General features: G+C 41.8%; 1 protein-coding gene, 1 long non-coding RNA gene and 1 pseudogene across 6 annotated transcripts in view; 1 reads left to right on the top strand and 2 right to left on the bottom strand.

Annotated features, from left to right (window-relative positions):
* The window catches only part of LOC121029384 (uncharacterized), a 21431-nt gene extending 6123 nt beyond the window's left edge, over positions 1-15308 (bottom strand). Inside the window, exons 1-2 of the long non-coding RNA XR_005789702.1 lie at positions 15295-15308; positions 8638-8647 (exon numbers count right to left, since the gene is read on the bottom strand). This is a non-coding gene — a long non-coding RNA (uncharacterized LOC121029384). The remainder of the gene's footprint in view (positions 1-8637; positions 8648-15294) is intronic.
* Positions 10432-20897, top strand: part of CMTR1 (cap methyltransferase 1) — a 49742-nt gene continuing 39276 nt past the window's right edge. For 4 of the 5 annotated variants that reach the window (XM_040473378.1, XM_040473380.1, XM_040473381.1 and 1 more), the window contains exon 1: positions 12608-12764. In XM_040473378.1, the coding sequence (XP_040329312.1) occupies positions 12617-12764 (148 nt within the window). In that variant the 5' untranslated portion in view covers positions 12608-12616. Of the gene's footprint in view, positions 10659-12607; positions 12765-20897 lie in introns of those variants that run through there. The other variant, XM_040473379.1, reaches the window with a different exon arrangement.
* Positions 18227-19129, bottom strand: LOC121029383 (cytochrome c oxidase subunit 6A1, mitochondrial-like; annotated as a pseudogene).

Genomic DNA, 20897 nt, shown 5'->3' on the forward strand with positions numbered 1-20897 from the left:
CTGGGGCGCCTGGGTGGCGCAGTCGGTTAAGCATCCGACTTCAGCCAGGTCACGATCTCGCAGTCCGTGAGTTCGAGCCCCGCGTCGGGCTCTGGGCTGATGGCTCAGAGCCTGGAGCCTGTTTCCGATTCTGTGTCTCCCTCTCTCTCTGCCCCTCCCCCATTCATGCTCTGTCTCTCTCTGTCCCCCCAAAAATAAATAAAAGTTGAAAAAAAATTTAAAAAAAATGATTTCTATCTTCTTATTGATGTTCTCTATTTAGTGAGACACTACCCTCATACTTTCTTTTAATTATTTGGACATATTATAATAGATGATTAAAAGTCATTATTTACTAGGTTCAGTTTCTGGGCATTCTCCGGTATAGTTTCTATTGGCTGCTTCCCCTCCTTGTATGAGTCATACTTTACCATTTCTTTTTGTCTTGAAAACAGAATGTTTAAAATAATGTTGCAGTGTCCCCTCCCTGCCCCCTGCCCGCAACTAGTTTGGTTTCATTGCTATTAGTAATTTTCCTGAATTCTGTAAAGTTTGCATTCTTTGTCATGGATGGCCACTGAAGTCTCTGCTTGGTTAGTTTAACGGTCAGCTAACGACTAGACAGATTTCCTTAAATGCCTGGAACCAATAAATCTCCTAGCCTTTGTCAAGGTCTGTGTGTGCATGTTGGGATATGGCTTCAATGCTCTGACAGGCAGTTTGCAACTAACTCTGCCTTTGTCTTCACTTCCTGCTTGTGCAGAGCCGCACAGTAGGTGAGAGGTGAGAGATTAGGGCCCTCTCAGGTCTTTCCTAAGCATGTGCACAGCCCTGCATATTCCTGTAGCCTTCTAGATACCTAGGAATATTCTGGGGCTTTTTAGAGACCCCTTTGGGCAACTCATTCCCAGATACTTGTTTTTTGTTAGGTCCAACTGGTAACGCTGCCTCAAGTAATGCTTGCCAGTGATTATTTTTGATAATGTTTTGCAAATAGAACTGTTTGCACAGAGTAACCTCTGGGTCAGATAAAATAAAGACATGCTTTGAGAATGGAGTTTTTCAGCAAGCTGCCAGACAGTTAAAATAGAGATAATTCTCTGGAGGTGGGGCTTTGGAGGAGCTCCAAACCTGTTTTGTCCTGCTAGTTGCTGCTAGGTTGATGGTTTTCATAGCTACCATGCTTGTGATGCTGTTGATTTTCAAGTCTGCTATGGAGCTGGTGATAAGGGGATAGGATTGGGGCAAGTTAAAATGCCACAAAGCTCATTGTTCTTACTGAACCCATTTTTCCTGAGGAAACCCTCCTTGGATTGTTGCAAGTCTCTGGTTAATTTCTAGAGTTCTAAAAAAATTGATTTTGACAAATTTGCCTGTGTTTTCATTGCTTCTATGGAAGACTGTGTTTTTAGAGGTCCTTACTATGCTATTCCAGAAGTTGGAATTCTTAAATCTTTTTTAAGGGGTTGCTCTAGGGATTACAATATGCATACCTAACTTTTCATAGTCTATTTAGAATTAATATATTACAACTTTCAGCAGAATATGGAAACCTTGCCACCTTATAGGTCATTTTGCCATCCCCCATTCATGTTATAGATGTCATACATAGAGACAGACATCTACAATGGTCTACATCCATTGAAAACCCCATCAGACGATGTTATATTTTTTCCTTTCAAATCTCATGTGAATTTTAAAGAACATAAAAGTAGAAAAAGGGTTTATGATATTTACTTAAATAGTTACCATTTTTATCATTCTTCCTTCATTCCTGACATTTCCGATGTGAAATCCATAGTTGCTCTAATTGTTGTTTTTCTGTATATTATATTCAGTTTTTCTCTGTTTTCTTTTTTGTTTTAAGTTTATCATTCATTTTGAGAGAGAGGGAACATGCTCAGGAGGGGCAGAAAGGGAGAGAGAGAATTCCAAGTAGGCTCTGCATTGTCAGTGCAAGGAGCAGATGCGTGGCTTAAACACATGAACCTGTGAGAGCATGACCTGAGCTAAAATCAAAAGTCGGACACTTAATTGACTGAGCCACCCAGGCACCCCTCTTGCTGCTTTCAAGATAGTTTCTTTGTCATTAGTTTTCAGCAGTTTGGTTATGATGCTTTTGGGAATAGATTTCTTTGAGTTTTTCGTGTTTGGAGAGTTGTGAGCTTCTGGAATCTATAAATTTATGGGTTCCCCCCCCCCCACCACCACCTTTTGGAAGTTTTCAGCCATTATTTCTTCAAATATTTTTTTCTGCACCCAATATTTTGTCTTTCTGTCTTCCTTCTGGGACTGGTGTCAGACCTTTTGATGTTTTCCCACAGGTCCCTGACATTGTGTTCATTTTTTTTTTTCTTTGTTGTTCAGATTGGAGAGTTTCCATTGATTTATCTTCAAGTTCAATGACTCTTCCTCTGCCATTGCCATTCAGATATTGAGTTCATCCAGTGAAATTTTTGTTTCTCTTACTGTATTTTTCAATTCTAAAATCCCTACTCCATTCTCTTTTATATTTTTTCTTTCTCTGTGGTAACTTACTATTTTTCTATTCATTTTAATAGTCTGCATTCCTTCTTAGGTTGTGGTTATAATAGACATTTTTTTCAATTGTGGGGAAAACACATAAAAATTTACCATTTGTAAATTGTAACCATTTATTTTCATCTTAACTATTTTAATTTTTTTTATGATTTTTTTTTAAGTAATCTCTACACCCAACATGGGGCCTGAACTAACAGCCCCAAGATCAAGAGTCTCATGCTCTACCAACTGAGCCAGCCAGGCGCCCCTCATCTTAACCATCTTAAAATGTACAGTTCAGTAGTGTTAACTATATTCATATTGTTCTGCAACAGATCTTTAGACACTTAGGTTGCTTCTATTTCTTGACTACTGTGAATAATGCTTCAATGACCAGGGGTGTGCAAATCTCTCTTTCAGATCCTGCTTTGGATTCTTTTGGATATATACCTGGAAGTGGGATTGCTGAATCATATGGTAGCTCTATTTTTAATTTTTTGAGGAACCTCCATACTATTTTCCATAGTGGCTGCACTTGACATTCCCACCAACAGAGCACTAGGGTTTCAATTTCTGCATACCCTCATCAATACTTGTTATTTTCTGTTATAGTATATATTTTAAAATTTTTTAACGTTTTTATTTATTTTTAAGAGAGAAGGAGAGAGAGAGAGAGGGAGAGAGAGAGAGAGAGAGAGAGCGCACATGAGTGGGGGAGGTAGAGAGAGAAAGAGAGGGAGACACAGAATCTAAAGCAGGCTCCAGGCTCTGAGCTGTCAGCACAGAGCCTGACATGGGGCTTGAACCCACAAACCATGAGATCATGACCCGAGCTGAAGTCAGACACTTAACAGACTGAGCCACCCAGGCACCCGTTTCATTTTTTGATAGTGACCATCCTAATGGGTGTGAGGTGATGTCTCATTGCAGTTTGGATTTTTATTTTTCTAATGATTTCTGATATTAAGCATATTTTCATATTCTTGTTGGCCATTTGTATTTCCTCTTTGCAGAAATGTCTATTCAAGTCTTTTGCTCATTTTTAAATTGGGCTATTTGTTTTAGTCATTGTTATTTTATAACAGTTATTATAAAAGCTTTTGTCTTTTGAGGTGCCTGTGTGTGTCAGTTGGTTAAGCAAATGACTTCAGCTCAGGTCATGATCTTGCGGTTTGTTGGTTCGAGCCCCACATCAGGCTGTATGCTGACAGCTCAGAGCTGGGAGCCTGCTTTGAATTCCACATCTCCCTCTTTCTCTGCCCCTTCCTTGCTCAGGCTCTGTCTCTCTCTCTCTCTCTCTCTCTCTCTCAAAAATAAATATATATTAAAAAAAACCTTTTGTCTCTTGCAGGATATAGGATTAATATACAGAAGTTAATCAGTTTCTTATATACCAGAATGAACAAACGGAACTTGAAATTAAAAACACAATATTTACTTTAACACCCTCAAAAATGAAATACTTAGGTATAAATCTAACAAAATATGTACAAGATCTATAGGAGAAAAAGTATAAAATTCCAATTAATGAAATAAAAGATCTAAATAAATGGAGAGATATTCCATGTTTATGGATAGGAATACTTAATATTGTCAAGATATCAATTTCACCCAACTTTATCTATAGATTCAATGCAATCCCAATCAGAATCCCAGAAGGTTATTTTGTGGATAATGACAAACTGATTATTATTTTTTTAATGTTTATTTGCCTGTTTAGAGAGAGAGAAAGAAAGCATGATTGAGGGAAGGGCAGAGAGAAAGGGAGCAAGAGAATCTCAAGCAGGGCCCATGCCCCAATGCTGGGCCTGATCCCACAAAGCAGGAGACCATGACCCAAGCCAAAATCAAGAGCTGGAGATGCTTAAACAACTGAGCCACCCAGGTGCCCCTTGACAAACTGATCCTAAAGTTTATATTGAAAGACAAAAGGTCCAGAATAGACAACACATTATTGAAGGTGATGAAAAAAGTTGGAGGGCTGACATTACCCAACTTTAAGACTTACTGTAAAGCTATAGTAATCAAGATAATGTGGTATGGACCAAAGAATAGACAAATAGATCAGTGGAACAGAACAGAGAGCCCAGAAAGAGACCCACACAAATATAGCCAACTGATGTTTGACAAATGAATAAGGGTAATACAATGGAGAAAAAAATCTTTTCAACAAATGGTGCCTGAATAACTGGACACCCACATTCAAAACAATCTAGACAGAGACCTTACACATTTCACCAAAATGGACTCAAAATGGATAACAGACCTAAATGTAAAACACAAAGCTGTAAAGTTTCTAGAAGAGAACATATGAGAAATCCCAGATGAATTTGGGTATGAGGATGACTTTTAAGATACAACACCAAAGGCATGATTTATGAAAAAAATAATTGATATGCTAGACTTCATTAAAATAAAAAACCTGTTCTATGAAAGACAATGTCAAGAGAATGAGAAGACACTGGGAGAAAATATTTGCAAAAGACACATCTGATAAAGTACATTACCTAAGACTTATGGAGAACTCTTAGAACTTCATAAGACAGCAGACAACTTAATTATAAAATAGGCCAAAGACCTGACCAGACACCTCACCAAAGAAGATACACAAATGGCAAATAAGCATATGAAAAGATGCCCCACATCATATGCCATCAGAGAAATGCAAATTAAAATAAGATACCATCACACACACACACTGGAATGGCCAAAATCCAGAATACTGATACCACCAAGCATTGGTGTGGGTGTGGAACAAGAGGAACTCTCATGCATTGCTGGTGAGAATATAAGATAGTACAGCCACATTAGAAGACAGTTTGATAGTTTCTTATAAAACTAAATATACTCTTAAGATACTACCCAGAAATTGTGCTCCTTGGTATTTACCCAAAGGAGTTGAAAACTTATGTCCACACCAAAACATCCACATGGATGTTTATAGCAGCTTTATTCATAACTTAGAAGTAACAGAATAACCAAGATATCCTTCAGTAGGTGAATGGATAAATAACTGTGGTACATCCAGGCAATGGAATATTATTGAGCACTAAAAAGAAACGAGCTATTTAGCCATGAAAAGGCCTGGAGGAAACTTAGTGCGTATTACTAACTAATGACACTCTAGAAAAGACAAAAACTATGGTGGCAGTAAAAAGATCAGTGGTTGCCAGGGTTTGGGGTGGGGAGGGACAAATAGGTAGAATGCAGAGGACTTTTACAGTAGTGAAAATATTATGTGTGAAACCGTATGATGAATACATGTCATTATATGTTTGTCCAAACCCTCAGAATGTGCAACATCAAGAGTGAACCTTAATGTAAACTCCGGACGTTGGGTGATTATGATTTGTCAGTGTAAGTCCATCAATTGTAACAAATGTACTATTCTTGTGGGAGATGTTGATAAAGGGGGAAGCTACCACACATATGTGGGGGCAGGGGTATATGGAAAATCTCTGTACTTTCCCTTCAATTTTGCTGTGAACCTTAAACTCTAGAAAAGATAAAGTCTTTTTTTAAGTTTACTTGTTTATTTTGAGAGAGAGTGCGTGGAGGAGGGGCAGAGAAAGACAGAGGGAGGGAGGGAGAGAGAACCCCAAGCAGGCTCTGCACTGTCAGCGCAGAGCCTGGAGCGGGGTTCAATCTCACCAACCTTGAGATCATGACCTGAGCTGAAATCAAGAGTTGGTTGCTCAACTGACTGAGCCACCCAGGCACCTGAGTAGTTTTGGATTTTATCTTGGACGCTTTGAATATTACATATATGATGCTGGGTCTTGCTCAAATCCTATGGAGAATGTTGATTTTTTTTTTCTTTTTTGGTTTATTTGTTTTTGTTTGGTTGTTTTTTGTTCTGTTTTTGTTTGTTTTAACTGGGAACTGGGGGCACCTGGGTGGCTCAGTTGGTGAAGTGTCCAACTCTTGATCTCAGCTCAGGTCTTGATCTCAGGGTCCTGAGTTCAAGCTCCGCATTGGACCCTGTGCTGGGCGTGGAGCCTACTATAAACAAACAAGCACAATAATGGGGAACTGGCCCAAGTAGGTCCAAACCACAATTGCCTATCTACCTTCTGTGGGCTGTGATTCTAATGGGCTGTAGGCTTTGTCCGCATTGTTGCCTGGTGACTGCCGGGAGACTGGGATGGAAGTGAATTAAGGAAGCTGACAAAACAACCTCCCCTCCCCCACTTTCTGTAATCTGTAGGAACCTCTTTCTTGCTTCTGGGATGAGAAATACATGGTTTCTCTTGGAGTTCTTTTCACCTGCACCTGTTGGATAGCTCCAGGTTTCAAGCTGCCTTTCATTCCTGGCCAGGAGATACCAATGAGGTTAGAATTGGGAAACTTATCTCCAATTTGGTGGTTCTTTGACTTCTGGTTTCCTTCTCCACTAATCCTGCTACCATTTCCTTTTCAGAATCCTTAGAGAGATGTTCCATGCATTCTTCCTAGGTTTTAGTTGCATTCAGTTGGAGAAATGGGATGGAATGTATTTTCTCCATTTTGACAAGAATTGCAACTTTCTTTTTATTACTGAATATTATGTGTTTTTTGGATGTAAGTCATTTGTCAGATATATGTGTTGTGAATGTTTTTCTCTCAGTCTGCGGCTTGCTTATTCAATTTCTTTTTCTTAAAGATTTTATTTTTAAGTAATCTCTACACCCAACTCGGGGCTGGAATTCACAACCCTGAGATCAAGAATTGCATGCTCTACTGACTGAGCCAGCTAGGTGCCCTTTGCCTGTTGAATTTCTTTTCTTTTTTTTAATTTTTTTTTAACGTTTATTTTTGAGACAGAGAGAGACAGAGCATGAACGGGGGAGGGTCAGAGAGAGAGGGAGACACAGAATCCAAAACAGGCTCCAGGCTCTGAGCAGTCAGCACAGAGCCCGACACGGGGCTCGAACTCACATACCGTGAGATCGTGACCCGAGCCGAAGTCGGACGCTTAACCGACTGAGACACTCAGGCGCCTCGCCTGTTGAATTTCTTAATGGTGTCTTTTTTATTTTTTAAATGTTTATTTATGTTTTTTCAGAGAGAAAGAGAGAGAGAGAACAAGCTAGGGGCAGAGAGAGAGAGGGAGACAGAGAATCCCAAGCAGGCTCCATGCCATCAGTGCAGAGCCCGATGCAGGGCTCAAACCCACAAACCATGAGATCATGACCTGAGCTGAAATCAAGAGTCAGAGGCTTAACCCACTGAGCCACCCAGGTGCCCCTCTTAATGGTGTCTTTTGATGAGCAACAGCCTCTTATTTTTTTCCCAAAATTTTATTTAAATTCTAGTTATTTAACATACAGTGCAATATTGGTTTCAGGAGCAAAAAGCCTTTTATTTGATGAGGTCTATTTTATCAAGTTTTTCTTCTGATTAATGCTGTTCTGGTCTTTTGTGAAAAAAACCTTTGTCTACTCCATGTCTGCAAGGATATTCTCCTGTTTTCTTTTTTTAACTTCCTTGTCCCCCTGTTTATGGAGTTATAATAACATATAGTATCAGTTTAAGGTGTGTAACATAATGAAAATATGTATATGTTGTGAAATGATTACCACAAATAAGTTACTATCCATCACCTCACACAGTGGTAATTGTTTTTCTTGTGATGAGAACTTTTAAGATCTACTCTGTTAGTAACTTTCAAATATACATTACTGTTCTCCATAGTTGCTAATGTTTTCTTTTACAGGCTTTACCATTTTTGCTCTTATGTTTAGGTCTGATCCATTTTGATTTAATTCTGCACATGGTGTAAGGTAGAAATCAAGATTCATCATTCCCCTAAATACTTATTTGGTTGTTCCAGCTCTATTCATTGGTTTTTTACTCATATATATTAAAAACTAATTTTATCTTTAATTTTCCTATTTTTAAAATCATTACTTAATGCTTTACATTAAAATTACAAAAAAATCACAAAGTTCATTAAATAATTGTATTTCAATATAATTGATTTCCTTTGTTATCCTAAACTTGTATTTTATGCCATTCAAATTATTATTTTTGAGAATGGTTCTGTCTATAAGCTTTACAAGATTACCAAAGGTGTCTAAGGCACACATATGTTAAGAATCTGTCGTGAGTTGGTTTAAATGCTCATCTGCTGCTTCCTGGTTCTGTTACCTTGGGCACATCACTTAACCTTCATTCATCTTCCGTACTTCAACAGATTCAATAAATGTCTATTGAGCACCTACTACCAGCCACTGTATTAAATCTTACAGATCTTGGGGCGCCTGGGTGGCACAGTCGGTTAAGCGTCCGACTTCAGCCAGGTCACGATCTCGCGGTCCGTGAGTTCGAGCCCCGCGTCAGGCTCTGGGCTGATGGCTCAGAGCCTGGAGCCTGTTTCCGATTCTGTGTCTCCCTCTCTCTCTGCCCCTCCCCCGTTCATGCTCTGTCTCTCTCTGTCCCAAAAATAAATAAACGTTAAATCTTACAGATCTTAAGGATTTAATACAGACGGATGGAGATAACCTTTCTTAAAATTTCTTTTAATGTTTATTTATTTTTGAGACAGAGAGAGACAGAGCATGAGCTGGGGAGGGGAAGAGAGAGAGGGAGACACAATCTGAAGCAGTGCCCAGGCTCTGAGCTGTCAGCACAGAGCCTGATGCGGGGCTCGAACTCATGAACTGCGAAATCATGACCTGAGCCGAAGTCACACGCTTAACAGACTGAGCCACCCAGGCATCCCAGAAAGAACCTTTCTTGTACAAAATTTACAACCGAGGGGGGGAGGCAAACCTGTCAAGGGGTCATTACACAACACTGTGATAAATGCTTTGATAGCAGAAGGACAAAGCTATGGGAACACAGGGTGGGACTCCCAACCCAGACTTGGGGAGTCGGGAAAGATTTCCAGATAAGGATGCTAAACACATCTCAGGGATATGTGGACATTAGCCAAGCAAAGGGGGAGAAGAGCTATCCAGACAGGAGGATGAACCCTTAGGAGACAAGGCAATGGGAATTAAGGATCAGTAACACAAGGCATGACTGCAGAAGGGGTGAGACTGGAGAGTTTTGTAACCATCTCAGGGACATTAGCTTCAACCTAAGTGAAATAGGAAGTCCTTGCTGGGTTTTAACCATTGATAGGTAGTGACAGGGTCAGAATAAATTTTTAAAAATCTACACCAGAGGCATCACCAATGGAGACAGGGATAATGGTTTGGAGATTATTGGACTAATCTTGGTTAGAGAAAGTGAGTGCATGGGTTGTGGCAATGGGGATGGAGAAGAATGGATATATATGAGACATAATTAGGAGGTAAACTCAATGAAGTGTATATTGCGAGGACTTGGGGAATGAGGAAAATGGGCCATCTCAGATTTCTGGTTGGATCAACAGGATGAATGGTGGTGCCATTCACTGGGAAAAGGGCAGGTTTACAGAACATAAAGTCAGATTAGAATTTATGGGTGTGAAGTGACTGAGTGAGGATGTTCAGCACACTTCTGGCCATATTGGCTAGAAAACTGGAAGAGGGTTTGGGATGGGAAACCATCTGCGTCCATATGGTAAGATGCCATAGGCAGCATTCCTTCTTTCCTCCCGACCTTCGTTCAACATCTGGTTAGGACATACTATACGCTGGATGTTGGGGATACAGCCAGCAGTGAACAAGAAGACTGGGTTTCTGCCCTCAACCAATTCACCATTTACCTTTCTCAACTTGTTCTTAATCTGTAAACTGAAGACAATGAGATTAAGTGAAATGAGGTGATGTGACGACACCTGCTCTTCCAATTTTTATATTTGTTTCTCGTCCCCAGAGCGGGAAGAGAAGGTACCTCGGTTACTTTTACTTTCGTATCCTTCCCCGCTAGGCTCTTCCGCGCAGGCGCCTTGGAAGGCCCTGGGTGGGGGTGGGGCGGGCCCTAACCTGGGTCTTCTTCCCCGGGGCCAGGACCCGGCCGCGAGAAGGAGCGGGCTGCCCGTGACGTCATCAAACTGCGCAGCCCGCAGGGCGGGACCCGAGCGCGACAGCGCGGCCGGCGGACCTGGCTGGCTTGTGGGGGAAACGAAACTGAGGGAGGAGGCGGCGGCTCTGGCAGCGGCAGGGCCAGGCCTGGTGGAGGAGGCGGCGGCAACGGCGGCCTGACCCCCCCCCTCTCCGCTCCCAGGCAGCTCACCCTCTCCCCTCAGCGTGAGTGCCGACGCGCGGCCCGGGGGGAGCGAGCGGGCGGGCGCGCGGGCTCAGCATCCCTCTCCCCTCCACCGCCGCCTCGGCCACGCACCGGCGGTGGTGACCCTCGCCGCCCCTTCTCTCTCCCCTCCTCCTTCCCACCCTCCCCCGCTCCCCACCCGCTCTTCCAGCTCCCGCAGCCCGAGCTGCCGCTGACAAACGTTTCTGCGCACACATTCACACACGTTGTTTTCAAATGAAAAGACTGGCTCGGAGAGATGGGAGCTCATCTCCTCCCTCAGTGGATAGGGGTGGCGGTGCGAAACCGACACCCCGGGAGAGAAGACTGGAGAGGGGATTTGAACCCGTCCCTTGGGGGAGCAGCAGGTAGAACCAGACCTCTTGCCTTCCACGCAGAAGTTCCCTGCCTGGGCACATTCTTCTGGCCTGTGTCGGTCACTGGAGCAGGGCACTGGTTAAGGTGTGCGGCCTTCCCCTCTCAGGCCTCAGTTTTTTTCCAGTGGAAAATGAGAGCGCTGGAGTAGATGATTTGGAAGGCCCAGATCTAAGATGGTTTGGGGAGGAGCATCAGTGTCTCCTGCCTTTCACACAACTATGTATTCTTTTTTTGCACCCACCGCGACGCAGTCCACGTTGAGTTCCCGTTGCTTACCATCTTTCAGAGTCGCTAATAATCAGATGGCCCTTTTACTTTTGTTACGGGCCTTTGGGGGCATTTAAGACGCTGGTTTAAAGTGAAACGTGGTCTTGCTTTCTCTTTGTTCAGTGTCTCTCGTTTTTCTTCCCTGGGATAACCCCTGCCTGTGCCTAGTAAAAGGCTGCTTCCTTAAAGAGGATAAGATTATGCATTGGGTGGATGGGCTCATCCTTGAGCTGGAGAGAAGTGAAACATGTGATTCGGGGTTTTGTGAGATTGAAGGGATCAGTGATATCTGTGCATTTCATTGCTTTCTTCCTGCTGTGATTCATGTAAAAGACCATTTTGTGCCTCTGCACCTCCCCTTCCTCAAGGAATTGCAGCCCAGCTGGTCACCCACCTGTTGGCTCCTATGTTTGGAGTTCTTTCTCTTTTCGGAGTCTTAACAGACAGTTGTGTGTAAACCACACTGTATTCACTACTACTCTTGCTTGCTCTTTGACTTGATCATTCCTTAAAGTTTCTAGATGTAATAATCACTTCATTCCATCGCAGTTTTTCCCCCTCATGCTTTACCTCCTGTGCCTACACATGGGCATGGGTGATGGTGATGTGGTGCCTGATTGTTTCCATCCTCTTTTCACGGAGGTGTGTTCGTGTTCTTAAAATTATTTTTGTACCTGAGTCCTATGACGTGGCTACTTCTGGTTTCAGTAGTTTTCCTACTCTTCTGTTTCCTCAGTCCTGAGTCAACTACTGTTTCCATTCCTTACTCATTAAAAACTTTCCCAATTCTTCCATGCTTTCAAATATCCCGAAATAAACCAAAGCCAGTATTTTTATCATATTATGTAATCCGTTGATTGTCTTGCTAAAATAATAATGGTGATGGAGCAGTCATTCTGGGGTGGTCCCTTCACATTCTGGAGTGGTCGATACTCATCAGGTCCAGTTTACACTGTTGTCATGCATGGCTAGTGTTGTATGAAAAGTATAGAATGATACGTTCCCAAGTCTTTTTTTTTTCTTTTCTTCCTTGTGGCCTGTGGAGTTGATCCATGACTTTTTGGTATCTGACACCCTTTCCCTGAGGCCTCTGGGTCTGTAAGCACCACACATTATCCAGTAAAATTAACTGCTATTATTGAAGACGAGCTTGGCTAGCATCCTTCCTGGACTTCAATTTGAGGAAGAGGCTATTCAAGTGCTGGCACTAGAAGCTATTTGGAATTGCCGAATCCCATTCCATTGATGACTTTTACCTTGGAATCCCTGCTCTGATCCTAGTGGCTCTGACAAGGGCAGCTGACTATCTGGATTTATGGTTGCAGTAACAATGAGGAGGAGAAATGATCCGGAATGCACTGCCCCTATCAAGAAACAGAAGAAAAGAGTTGCAGAGCTTGCCCTGAACCTCAGCTCTACGTCTGATGACGAACCTCCCTCTTCTGTCAATCACGCAGCAAAAGGTATGCTTGCCCATGTGATGTGAGGCCACTGGCCATCTGGTTATTTGAATCCCTGGTGCCTGAATTGGGCAGAACACAGTCCACTGCCCCTTGAGGGAAATTAGGCAAGTTCTACAGAGAGTTGTTGGCTATAGCTTCTCTTGCTTCTGTCATTCTTCTACTAGGAATGGGCAACTTGTTTTAAATTAAAAAATTGGAATTTTGACAGTAGTGCCTTAGTTCTGCTGCTGGCCTTTCAGCAGGTGGCACTCTTTTGCTGCCTTAAACCTGTTGGAAGTAGTGGTGAGCATTGAGTGCCCTGTGCTCTTAATTGCTGTTAATGATCCTGGGGCTCTTTCACAGGGGATGGGCTCTTTGCTGCAGTGATCTGGCCTAGTTCCCCTCAGGTTTTTGTATTCTGTTTTCTCAATTCCCTCAGCATGTGTGACCAGAAACACCTAAATGAATTGGAGCATCCTGTGCTCACTATTGACGTTAAACTCAAAAGATTTCACTGATCTGGTTGAAACTGACATTTGCTTTGCCTGTTTTTTAGGGTTATGGACATTCACAGTTTCCATAGGTAACTTTCTGTGAGAAATTGTAAGGTGCCTACGAGCTTGCCTCAGATACCAAGCGATTAGAAGTAGTTCCACTTACATTTACCTTGACTTGCCAGCTGTATTTCCTAGGGCTACTGTAACAAATTACCACAAACTGGGTGGCTTAAAACAACAAATTTATTCTCCATAGTTCTGGAGGCTCCATGTCTGAAATCAAGGTGTCGGCAGGGCTGTGCTCCCTCCTAAGTCTCTTGGGAAGAATCCTTCCTTGCCTCTTCTAGCTTCTGGTAGTTGCTGGCAGTCCTTGGTGTTCTTGGCTTATAGCAGCATAACTCCAGTCTGCCTCTGACTTCCCTCTGTGTGTGTCTGTGTGCAAATTTTCCTTTATAACGACATCAGTCATTGGATCAGGGCCCACCCTAATCTAGTATGACCTCATTTTAATTTGATTACATCTGCAAAGACCATATTTCCAAATCTCACATTCCCAGGTGCTGAGTGGATATAGCTTTTTGGAGGGACGCTAGTCAGTCCAGTATACCAGTCATCTTGGATTTTGGATCCTTTGCTGGATCACTGGTAAATTAGAATGAAATTTGGTGACAGATTGGTGACTGAAAGGGTGTGAAGCATCCTTTGAGAGTGGTAGGAAATACAGTTTACAAGTGGTAGACTAATTGAAGGACAGTTACTCATCGGTTGTGCTGAGAAGCTGGTTCCGAGAGGAGAAGCTTGACTGGCAGTAGAGCTGAAGCATTTGGTGCAGCTTTGGTCCCGGTTGAATAAGAGACTCATAGCCTTGTGTGTGGAGATACGTTTGCCTTTAAAGTTGTCATAGTAGCTTCCATTCCAGGTAGCTGAGAAAGGCTGTATGTAATTGAGGTTATTAAGTGGGAAGGCAAAAACATACTGGGTGCATTGGTTCTAGGGATTGTTGAAGAAAGGGAGTTTTGCTTTTCACCTGGGATTTGAGCAGCTTGGTGAAAGTAGAGTCTCCTTAGGTAGAACTCTGGGTTATTGGGAGAGATGGCCTACAAGAGAAGAAGGGAAAGCACATCTGTGCTTTCACAGTTTCTCAAACGCTTTTCACATTTCTCAGATGTGCTCAGGTGCTGGCAGTATTTAGGTCTAAGCGGTTCTCGGGGGACATCTCTTTGAGGTAAGGAGAGGGCAACGCCCAGGTAGAGGAAGGTACATGGTTAAGGATCTTATAAGGGAACCAGTCTGATTTAAATTTCAAGCTTTTAAAATGGACTGAATTGAGATTACCCAACTCCCCCCTGCATCCCCCTTAATTGCACCAAATAGCTTTAACCTTTTCTGGAAGTAGCGCCATATGATTCAGTTAGGATTGACTATTGCTGTTGTGTGTACAGAATGGAAGTCTAGATGTGGCCAGTACCTTGTATGTGTCTGGCAGTAGGCCATTTGGTCCTTTTCATTTTTCAGGAAATGAGGCGGGAGGCAGAGGCAAAGAAACATTGTGAGATTTCCCTGGTTTAGCTTATTTTAAGAAGGGGCAGCTCCACGTCACAAAAACTGAGGGCTGGAGTCTGGTGTCTTCATCAGCAAGATTGCTTTCTGTGCTGCCCCCACCCCACCTCCCACATGGAATAAATGCTTAATAAATCTTCACCGAATAGAATTGATAGAAGTACCAGTAGCATCTTTTCCAAGAAGCTTAAAATGCTTCACCTCTTTCATTTTGCCTATCCTCCTCCATTCTGTAGAAGATCATTTCATTAAGTACTTAGCATTTATATCATTTCTGTTCTGTATTGGCTTTTCTTAGGTGTCCCCTGGACGTTGTGCCCTGGTAGTTTACTGTCGTTCCAGAAACTACATTTGCTGAGGTTTATATACAGCTTTCCTAGTGAGGTCATTGCATTAAAGCAAATGTGTTTCCTTTTGCTTCAACCACTTCTACCTGAACATACTGTTGAACAGATGAGTGAAAAATGCTCTTTAGGGAGTATAAATAGAAAAACAAAAAATACTAGTTACTGTTTTTGTCTTTCTGTGCTTTCTTGTGCTTTCTGTCTTTATTTGTGCTTTGTGTGCTACTTCAGTGCAATGACTCATTAATAGATCTATTTAGTTTAATCAGTGTGTTTATTTTACTTTATTGACAAGGTAACTGCGTTGCCTGGTCAGAGATTGACATTTGACCAGAGTAAAGGTAAAAAGGGATGTTATTGTAATGGCCACTGTGGCATCATGTGTTCTTTTGAGTTTTGTTTTGTTAAGTTTATTCATTTTTGAAAGAGGGAGAGAGACAGAGTGTGAGCAGGGGAGGGGCAGAGAGAGACTGAGACACAGAATCCAAAGCCGGCTCCAGGCTCTGAGCTGTCAGCACAGAGCCTGACATGGGGCTCGAACTCCCTAACCTCGAGATCATGACCTGAGCTGAAGACGGACGCTCAACCAGCTGAGCCACCCAGGTGCCCCTCTTTTGAGTATTTTAAGAGGACTTTGAAGGATTTTTAAGCCTAAATAAACTCTTGGAAATTTGCTATTAAGTAACAACCTTTTGAAGTAAGAAGAGGCAGGTGGAGGTCATTTTGTTCTTTTTAGTTGTTTCTCTCAGGGAAAATGTGGTCTAGGCTCCAAGACAGTTTCCTTTTCTCTTTAGCTGTGTGTGTATCCAGTGCGGGCTCCTGGCCCTCCCACAGCGTGTTGCTTTGGATGTTGCCAGGCCCTTTTGCTGGCACCACACTAGTAGCGTCTTCCCCTCCACCAGGTTTAATTCTTCCCTAAATAGGCTATTTTCCCTGAAACACCATCGCTTTCCTGTCAGCCCAGATTCATGACCTTAATCAAAAACTTCCTTTATCGGTATCTGCTTAAATTGCTCTAACGAGTTACCATTTGTCTGGCATGAAGGAGAAATTGAGTCTTTAAACAGGAGTGAGTGTATTCCAAAGCAGTTGTTAGGCAGGATGCGATATTTATTAAAATCCATAATTTATTCTTCTGTATCTGTGTGCTGCCCACCTTGGCCGTTAGTGGTTGGAACTGCCTCTCTATATGTGTTGTCACTCTCACTTTTAATCTTGGCTTGTTTGCCCTACTGTTCTATTGCCATGTAAAAAATTCTGCCCTACTGTTGTATTGCTATGTGAAAAATTTTGAACTTTTCTTCTTTAAAATGACTTAAGAGTAATGATTTCTATCAGGTAGAGAAGAATTCTTAAATGAAAACTCTAAATAATGTTTTGGGCTCTCTGCTAGGTTTTAGAAGGGGAGCTCCTGGGGAGGTAAATGGGAGTGCCACCCAGCTTTGGCAAGTTCTTAATGAAACTAATCATTTTAATAGACTGACCTTATTACTCCTGTTAATTTATATCTTCATTACAAAATTGTCTGCCCAGTGTTTGCTAAATTCTTATCAGTCTTGGGAGGCTAAATCTCCTCTTTAGTTACTGCTGCAGCAATGACAGTTGTCTCCTTTTCATCTGAAGAGAGTGGCCCCAAAGGCCCAGGGGTAAAATGGGTAGTGACTGTGGCAGTCTGTGGACATCAGGATTAATCCAGGCAACTTTGTCTTAAATCATGGCAGGCTAAGAATTGGCTTCAAATACTGCATGAAATAAAAGAAATAAGGCTTATCCAAGACACTTCTTGATCTCACAAATGCCTAGTAAGGTGATATTTTAGCTCCCGTTAACCTCACTCTCAGAACCATGTAGACAGCTGCATGCTAGGTAACGCCTAAGGAAGAGGAACGGAGTGGAAAGGTAATTTGTGCCAGAATCTGGTGCTGGTAGTTTGCACCAGAGTCACCGCTGATTTGCCTGATAAGCCTTCCACTCAAATTTGGTTCTCCCTGTCATTTTGGTCCAAGAATGTTATGAAGACAAAAAAGACAAGAGATTTCTCTTTGCGATTTGAGGGTGGTGTGTGCCCTGCATGCCCAGGAATGATATTCATACCATTGATGAGTGACCACAGATGGGTCCTCAAGCAAACCTGAGAGCCTGCAACTCTAACTGGAGCTAGACCAAGGGCACACTCTCCTTTGGTGAGGATACCAGGTTTTCCTAACTTGTCGTAGGTAGGCCTATGAATCCCCAGAGAGCTGGTGAACGGAGTAGTAACTGATTTAACATTGTAGCTTCTGGTTAGTCAGGACTCTGAATCTCTGGGCTACACAGAAAGAAACTTAAGGGCTGTGCTTAGGGACCTGCCCACATACCACCTCTTTCTGTATCATTTGGTACAGGTTGAAGGCATGGAAACAGTTGAGTAAAGAGAATTTCACCTTTGGAAGCACAATTCTTTAGTATGTGGGCACTGTGCTATAGAGTGTATCTGTTTCCTCTATGTGAGAGAATAGGTGAGAAACCCAGGGTTAGTCTTGAGCCACTCGAGAGGTCTTCCTCTTTAGATCTTGCTGCCCTCTGAAGATTGGTCTAAAAAGGAACTGGCTTTTTCTCAAGGTGTGGAATGGTACTTTATTTCTTTATAGCTTTATTTTATTTTATTTTTTAACTCAAATGTATTCTTGTTTTTTTTTTTTTTTTTTTTTTTTTTTTTTTTTTTGAGAGAGTGTGTGTGTGCCAGTGAGGGAGGGGCAGAGGCAGGGCTTGGTGGGGGGAGAGAGAGAAAATATCCCACGAGAGGAGGAGAGAGAGAGAGGCAGGACTTTTTTTTTTTTTTTTTTTACCCAAAGCGGGGCTCGTGTTCACCTCAAGCAGGGCTCATGCTCACCCGATGTGGGACTCGAACTCACGAACTGTGAGATCATGACCTGAGCCGAAGTCAGATGCTTAACAACTGAGCCGCTCAGGCGCCCTCTAATGAATATATTCTTATTTCTCACACAGAAAATGTAGACAAGTGCAAAACAGAAAATAAATATAACCTCACCTCACAGTTTCCATGGTTACTCATTGTTCTGGGTCTTTCCTTCTGAGTGGCATTCTCTGGCACTCTGTGACATGTGCTGCATTGGTCTGTGTAAGCAAGTCAGTTCCTTTTTGAGAGAATTGGAGAAACCTTAAGAGGAAAGGGTAGATTTGATAACCTCTCATATAGGACGTTCTCAACCAAAATTTCTCCTTGCTAACTGCTTAGGAACCAGAATGTTGGTTTTAAGTTTATTCTATTTTTTTCAAACATGTCCATAGGACTTTTCTTTATTTTGCAAAATGCTATATCTTTGAAAGAAAAGAAATGCATATTTAGTTATCTGATTTTTATTTATTATTATTAAATTTTTTTTTTCATGGACCAGTCTAAGTTATTTATTTAAGCCATCTCCTGCCATAAGCAAAGGGACTCAAGATCAGTGTACCAGTCATCATCTGATACAAGTAAGGAAGGTGGGCTTAAGGTCCTATATACTTTTCTGGTCCTTGTGCTGAGTCATGGTCTAAACCAGTGCTGTGGTCCCCACGGGGCAGTGGTCCACGTTCTCTTTATTCATCCTCATAGCTAGTGGAAAGTGAATTCATGTGAGAGTTATGGAATAGAGTATGATTACCATCTCCCCACGGAAAGGGCTTGGACCTGATGTGGAAATGGGGGTAGGTGATGAACTCCCCATCTCTCGTGCTCTCCATGATATGACTTCAGGAAGATGTTCAGCATGCTCACTTCCACACTGGGGAGCCCTACAGAGTGGGTGAGGGCCTTACACATGCGGGCTGAGCCCTCCTTGCCATGTGTGCCATCTGACATGGACCACCCCAGTTGTGCCCTGGACCAACCCAGTGGCCTAGAAACCCGTACCCAGCTGCTGCCACCATTTTCAACCAGGACCTTAGCTATCTGATTTTTAAACTCTGAGGGTAGAGTTATTACTTTAGGGGAGTGCCCCATTATATATAGCATGGACCTTTTATAGAACAGATTCTGAACCAGAGTGGTTGTCTGATCAATTAAACAATACCAGTGTTTTGTTTTCTGACAGATCTGACACATGTCCTATTTCAGCCTACTGGTGGGCGTGGTGGGGGAATGGGCTTTGTTAAGTAATAGTCCAAGGAAGGCCCAATTCTCTGTTAAGGTATAGGCATTTCACACTCATGCTTAAACTTTTTGTTCTTACTTAACCTTTAAAAAAAAAAAGTTTAAAGACTTAATTTAAACAATTTTTATGGCATTAGGTCATAAAGCAGCTTTTTTAAAAACCATCTTTGTCAGAGTTTTAACAGTAAAACAAAGTTAAATGTACCTAAGTGAGACATGAAGCCATTCTTGGCAATACTGTACATTTTGTCCCGTGGGTATTACTATTTTCAAGTTTTCTCTTCTATATGAAACTATTGAAGGGAAAATTTATGTTGTAATTTCTAGATTACTTTGTACATGTCTCATTCTATAGACAAATGTATTCGTAGTTAATACATTAAGACCATAAATCAAGGCTTAAAATTTTTTTTTAAATTCACTGCAGTGAGTACTTAATTTTTGTTAAATGGAAAGATTCAGTCCAGGTGTTGGAGATGGGATGTGGAGTGTGACACAGTTCTTGCTCTCTGGGAGTGACCCTGTCCTAGTATTTGTGATGAGTGCTGGGCTGATAGTGCTGCTGCTGCTGCTGCTGCTGGGGCGCGGTGGGAGGGAGAATCAGGCCTGGGGTGCTGGAGGAAGGCTTGGCTCTTCTCAAATGTTCACCCTTAGTGAATTTGTGTTCTCATGGGAAAGTGGGTGGATCAGTGCAGATAGGCTCTAGAATTATGACGTCATTGCAAGTTACGAATACCTGAATAGTGACCATCTTGGTTTTTGAAGAATTGTTTTACCTGAGTGCCTTTCCTTAACAAGCAGCCAGGCTTTGACTCCGCATCTCTTCTCCGGGACTTCCTTTCTTCCTTAAGAGAATTGTGTCAATCACTTTCTTTTTCACATTTATTTTAAATTTTAATAGGTAATATATTCACATGGTTCATAAATCAAAAATATAAAAAGATAGTAAGTATAAACTCCAGTGATATAAAATGTAAATCAAATGTCATGTCTTTCACTTGTTCCAAGTAATCATTTTGGCATTCTGTCTCCATGCCTCAACTCCGCATATGTGGATAATCACTTTTATTGGTCTTTTTGTACATCTTTCCTTCCAAAAGCTCTTTGTGCAATTACAAGAAATATAAATATATATTCTTATTTTCTCTTTAGTATAGACTTAGGATGCCATGTGTCATGCATATGGTCTAGCTCTTCTGTTACTCATTTGACAGTATGTCCTGGTGATCTGTTCATTTCAGTACATAGAGCAGAGACTCCCAAGTGTTTTTTTTTTGGTTTTTTTTTTTTTTTTTTTTTGATTCTTGGCACCCTCAGTGTTCCCTTAACTTTTTTCACCATGCTCCTAGACCAAAAGAAATACCTAAAAGTTCGTATTATTAATATTTAGGTCTAAGTAACAAGCATTTCTAGTCTAACAACTAGTATATGTTTGAAAGCATAATACATGTAAACTGGAAAAAAAATTTTTTATTTTATTCTTAAATAAGTACAGTTACTTATTAATGAAATGTGTATACCGTTGAGCACTGTACAACACCTCAAGCCTTGGGATGAGATTAGACACCACCACCCTCATTTTCTGTCTTGCATTCTTCCTGGCTTGCAATTTATACCA

Source organism: Herpailurus yagouaroundi, unplaced genomic scaffold (genome assembly GCF_014898765.1).
Source record: "Herpailurus yagouaroundi ecotype Mexico unplaced genomic scaffold, PumYag 139, whole genome shotgun sequence".
Lineage (NCBI taxonomy): Eukaryota > Metazoa > Chordata > Mammalia > Carnivora > Felidae > Herpailurus > Herpailurus yagouaroundi.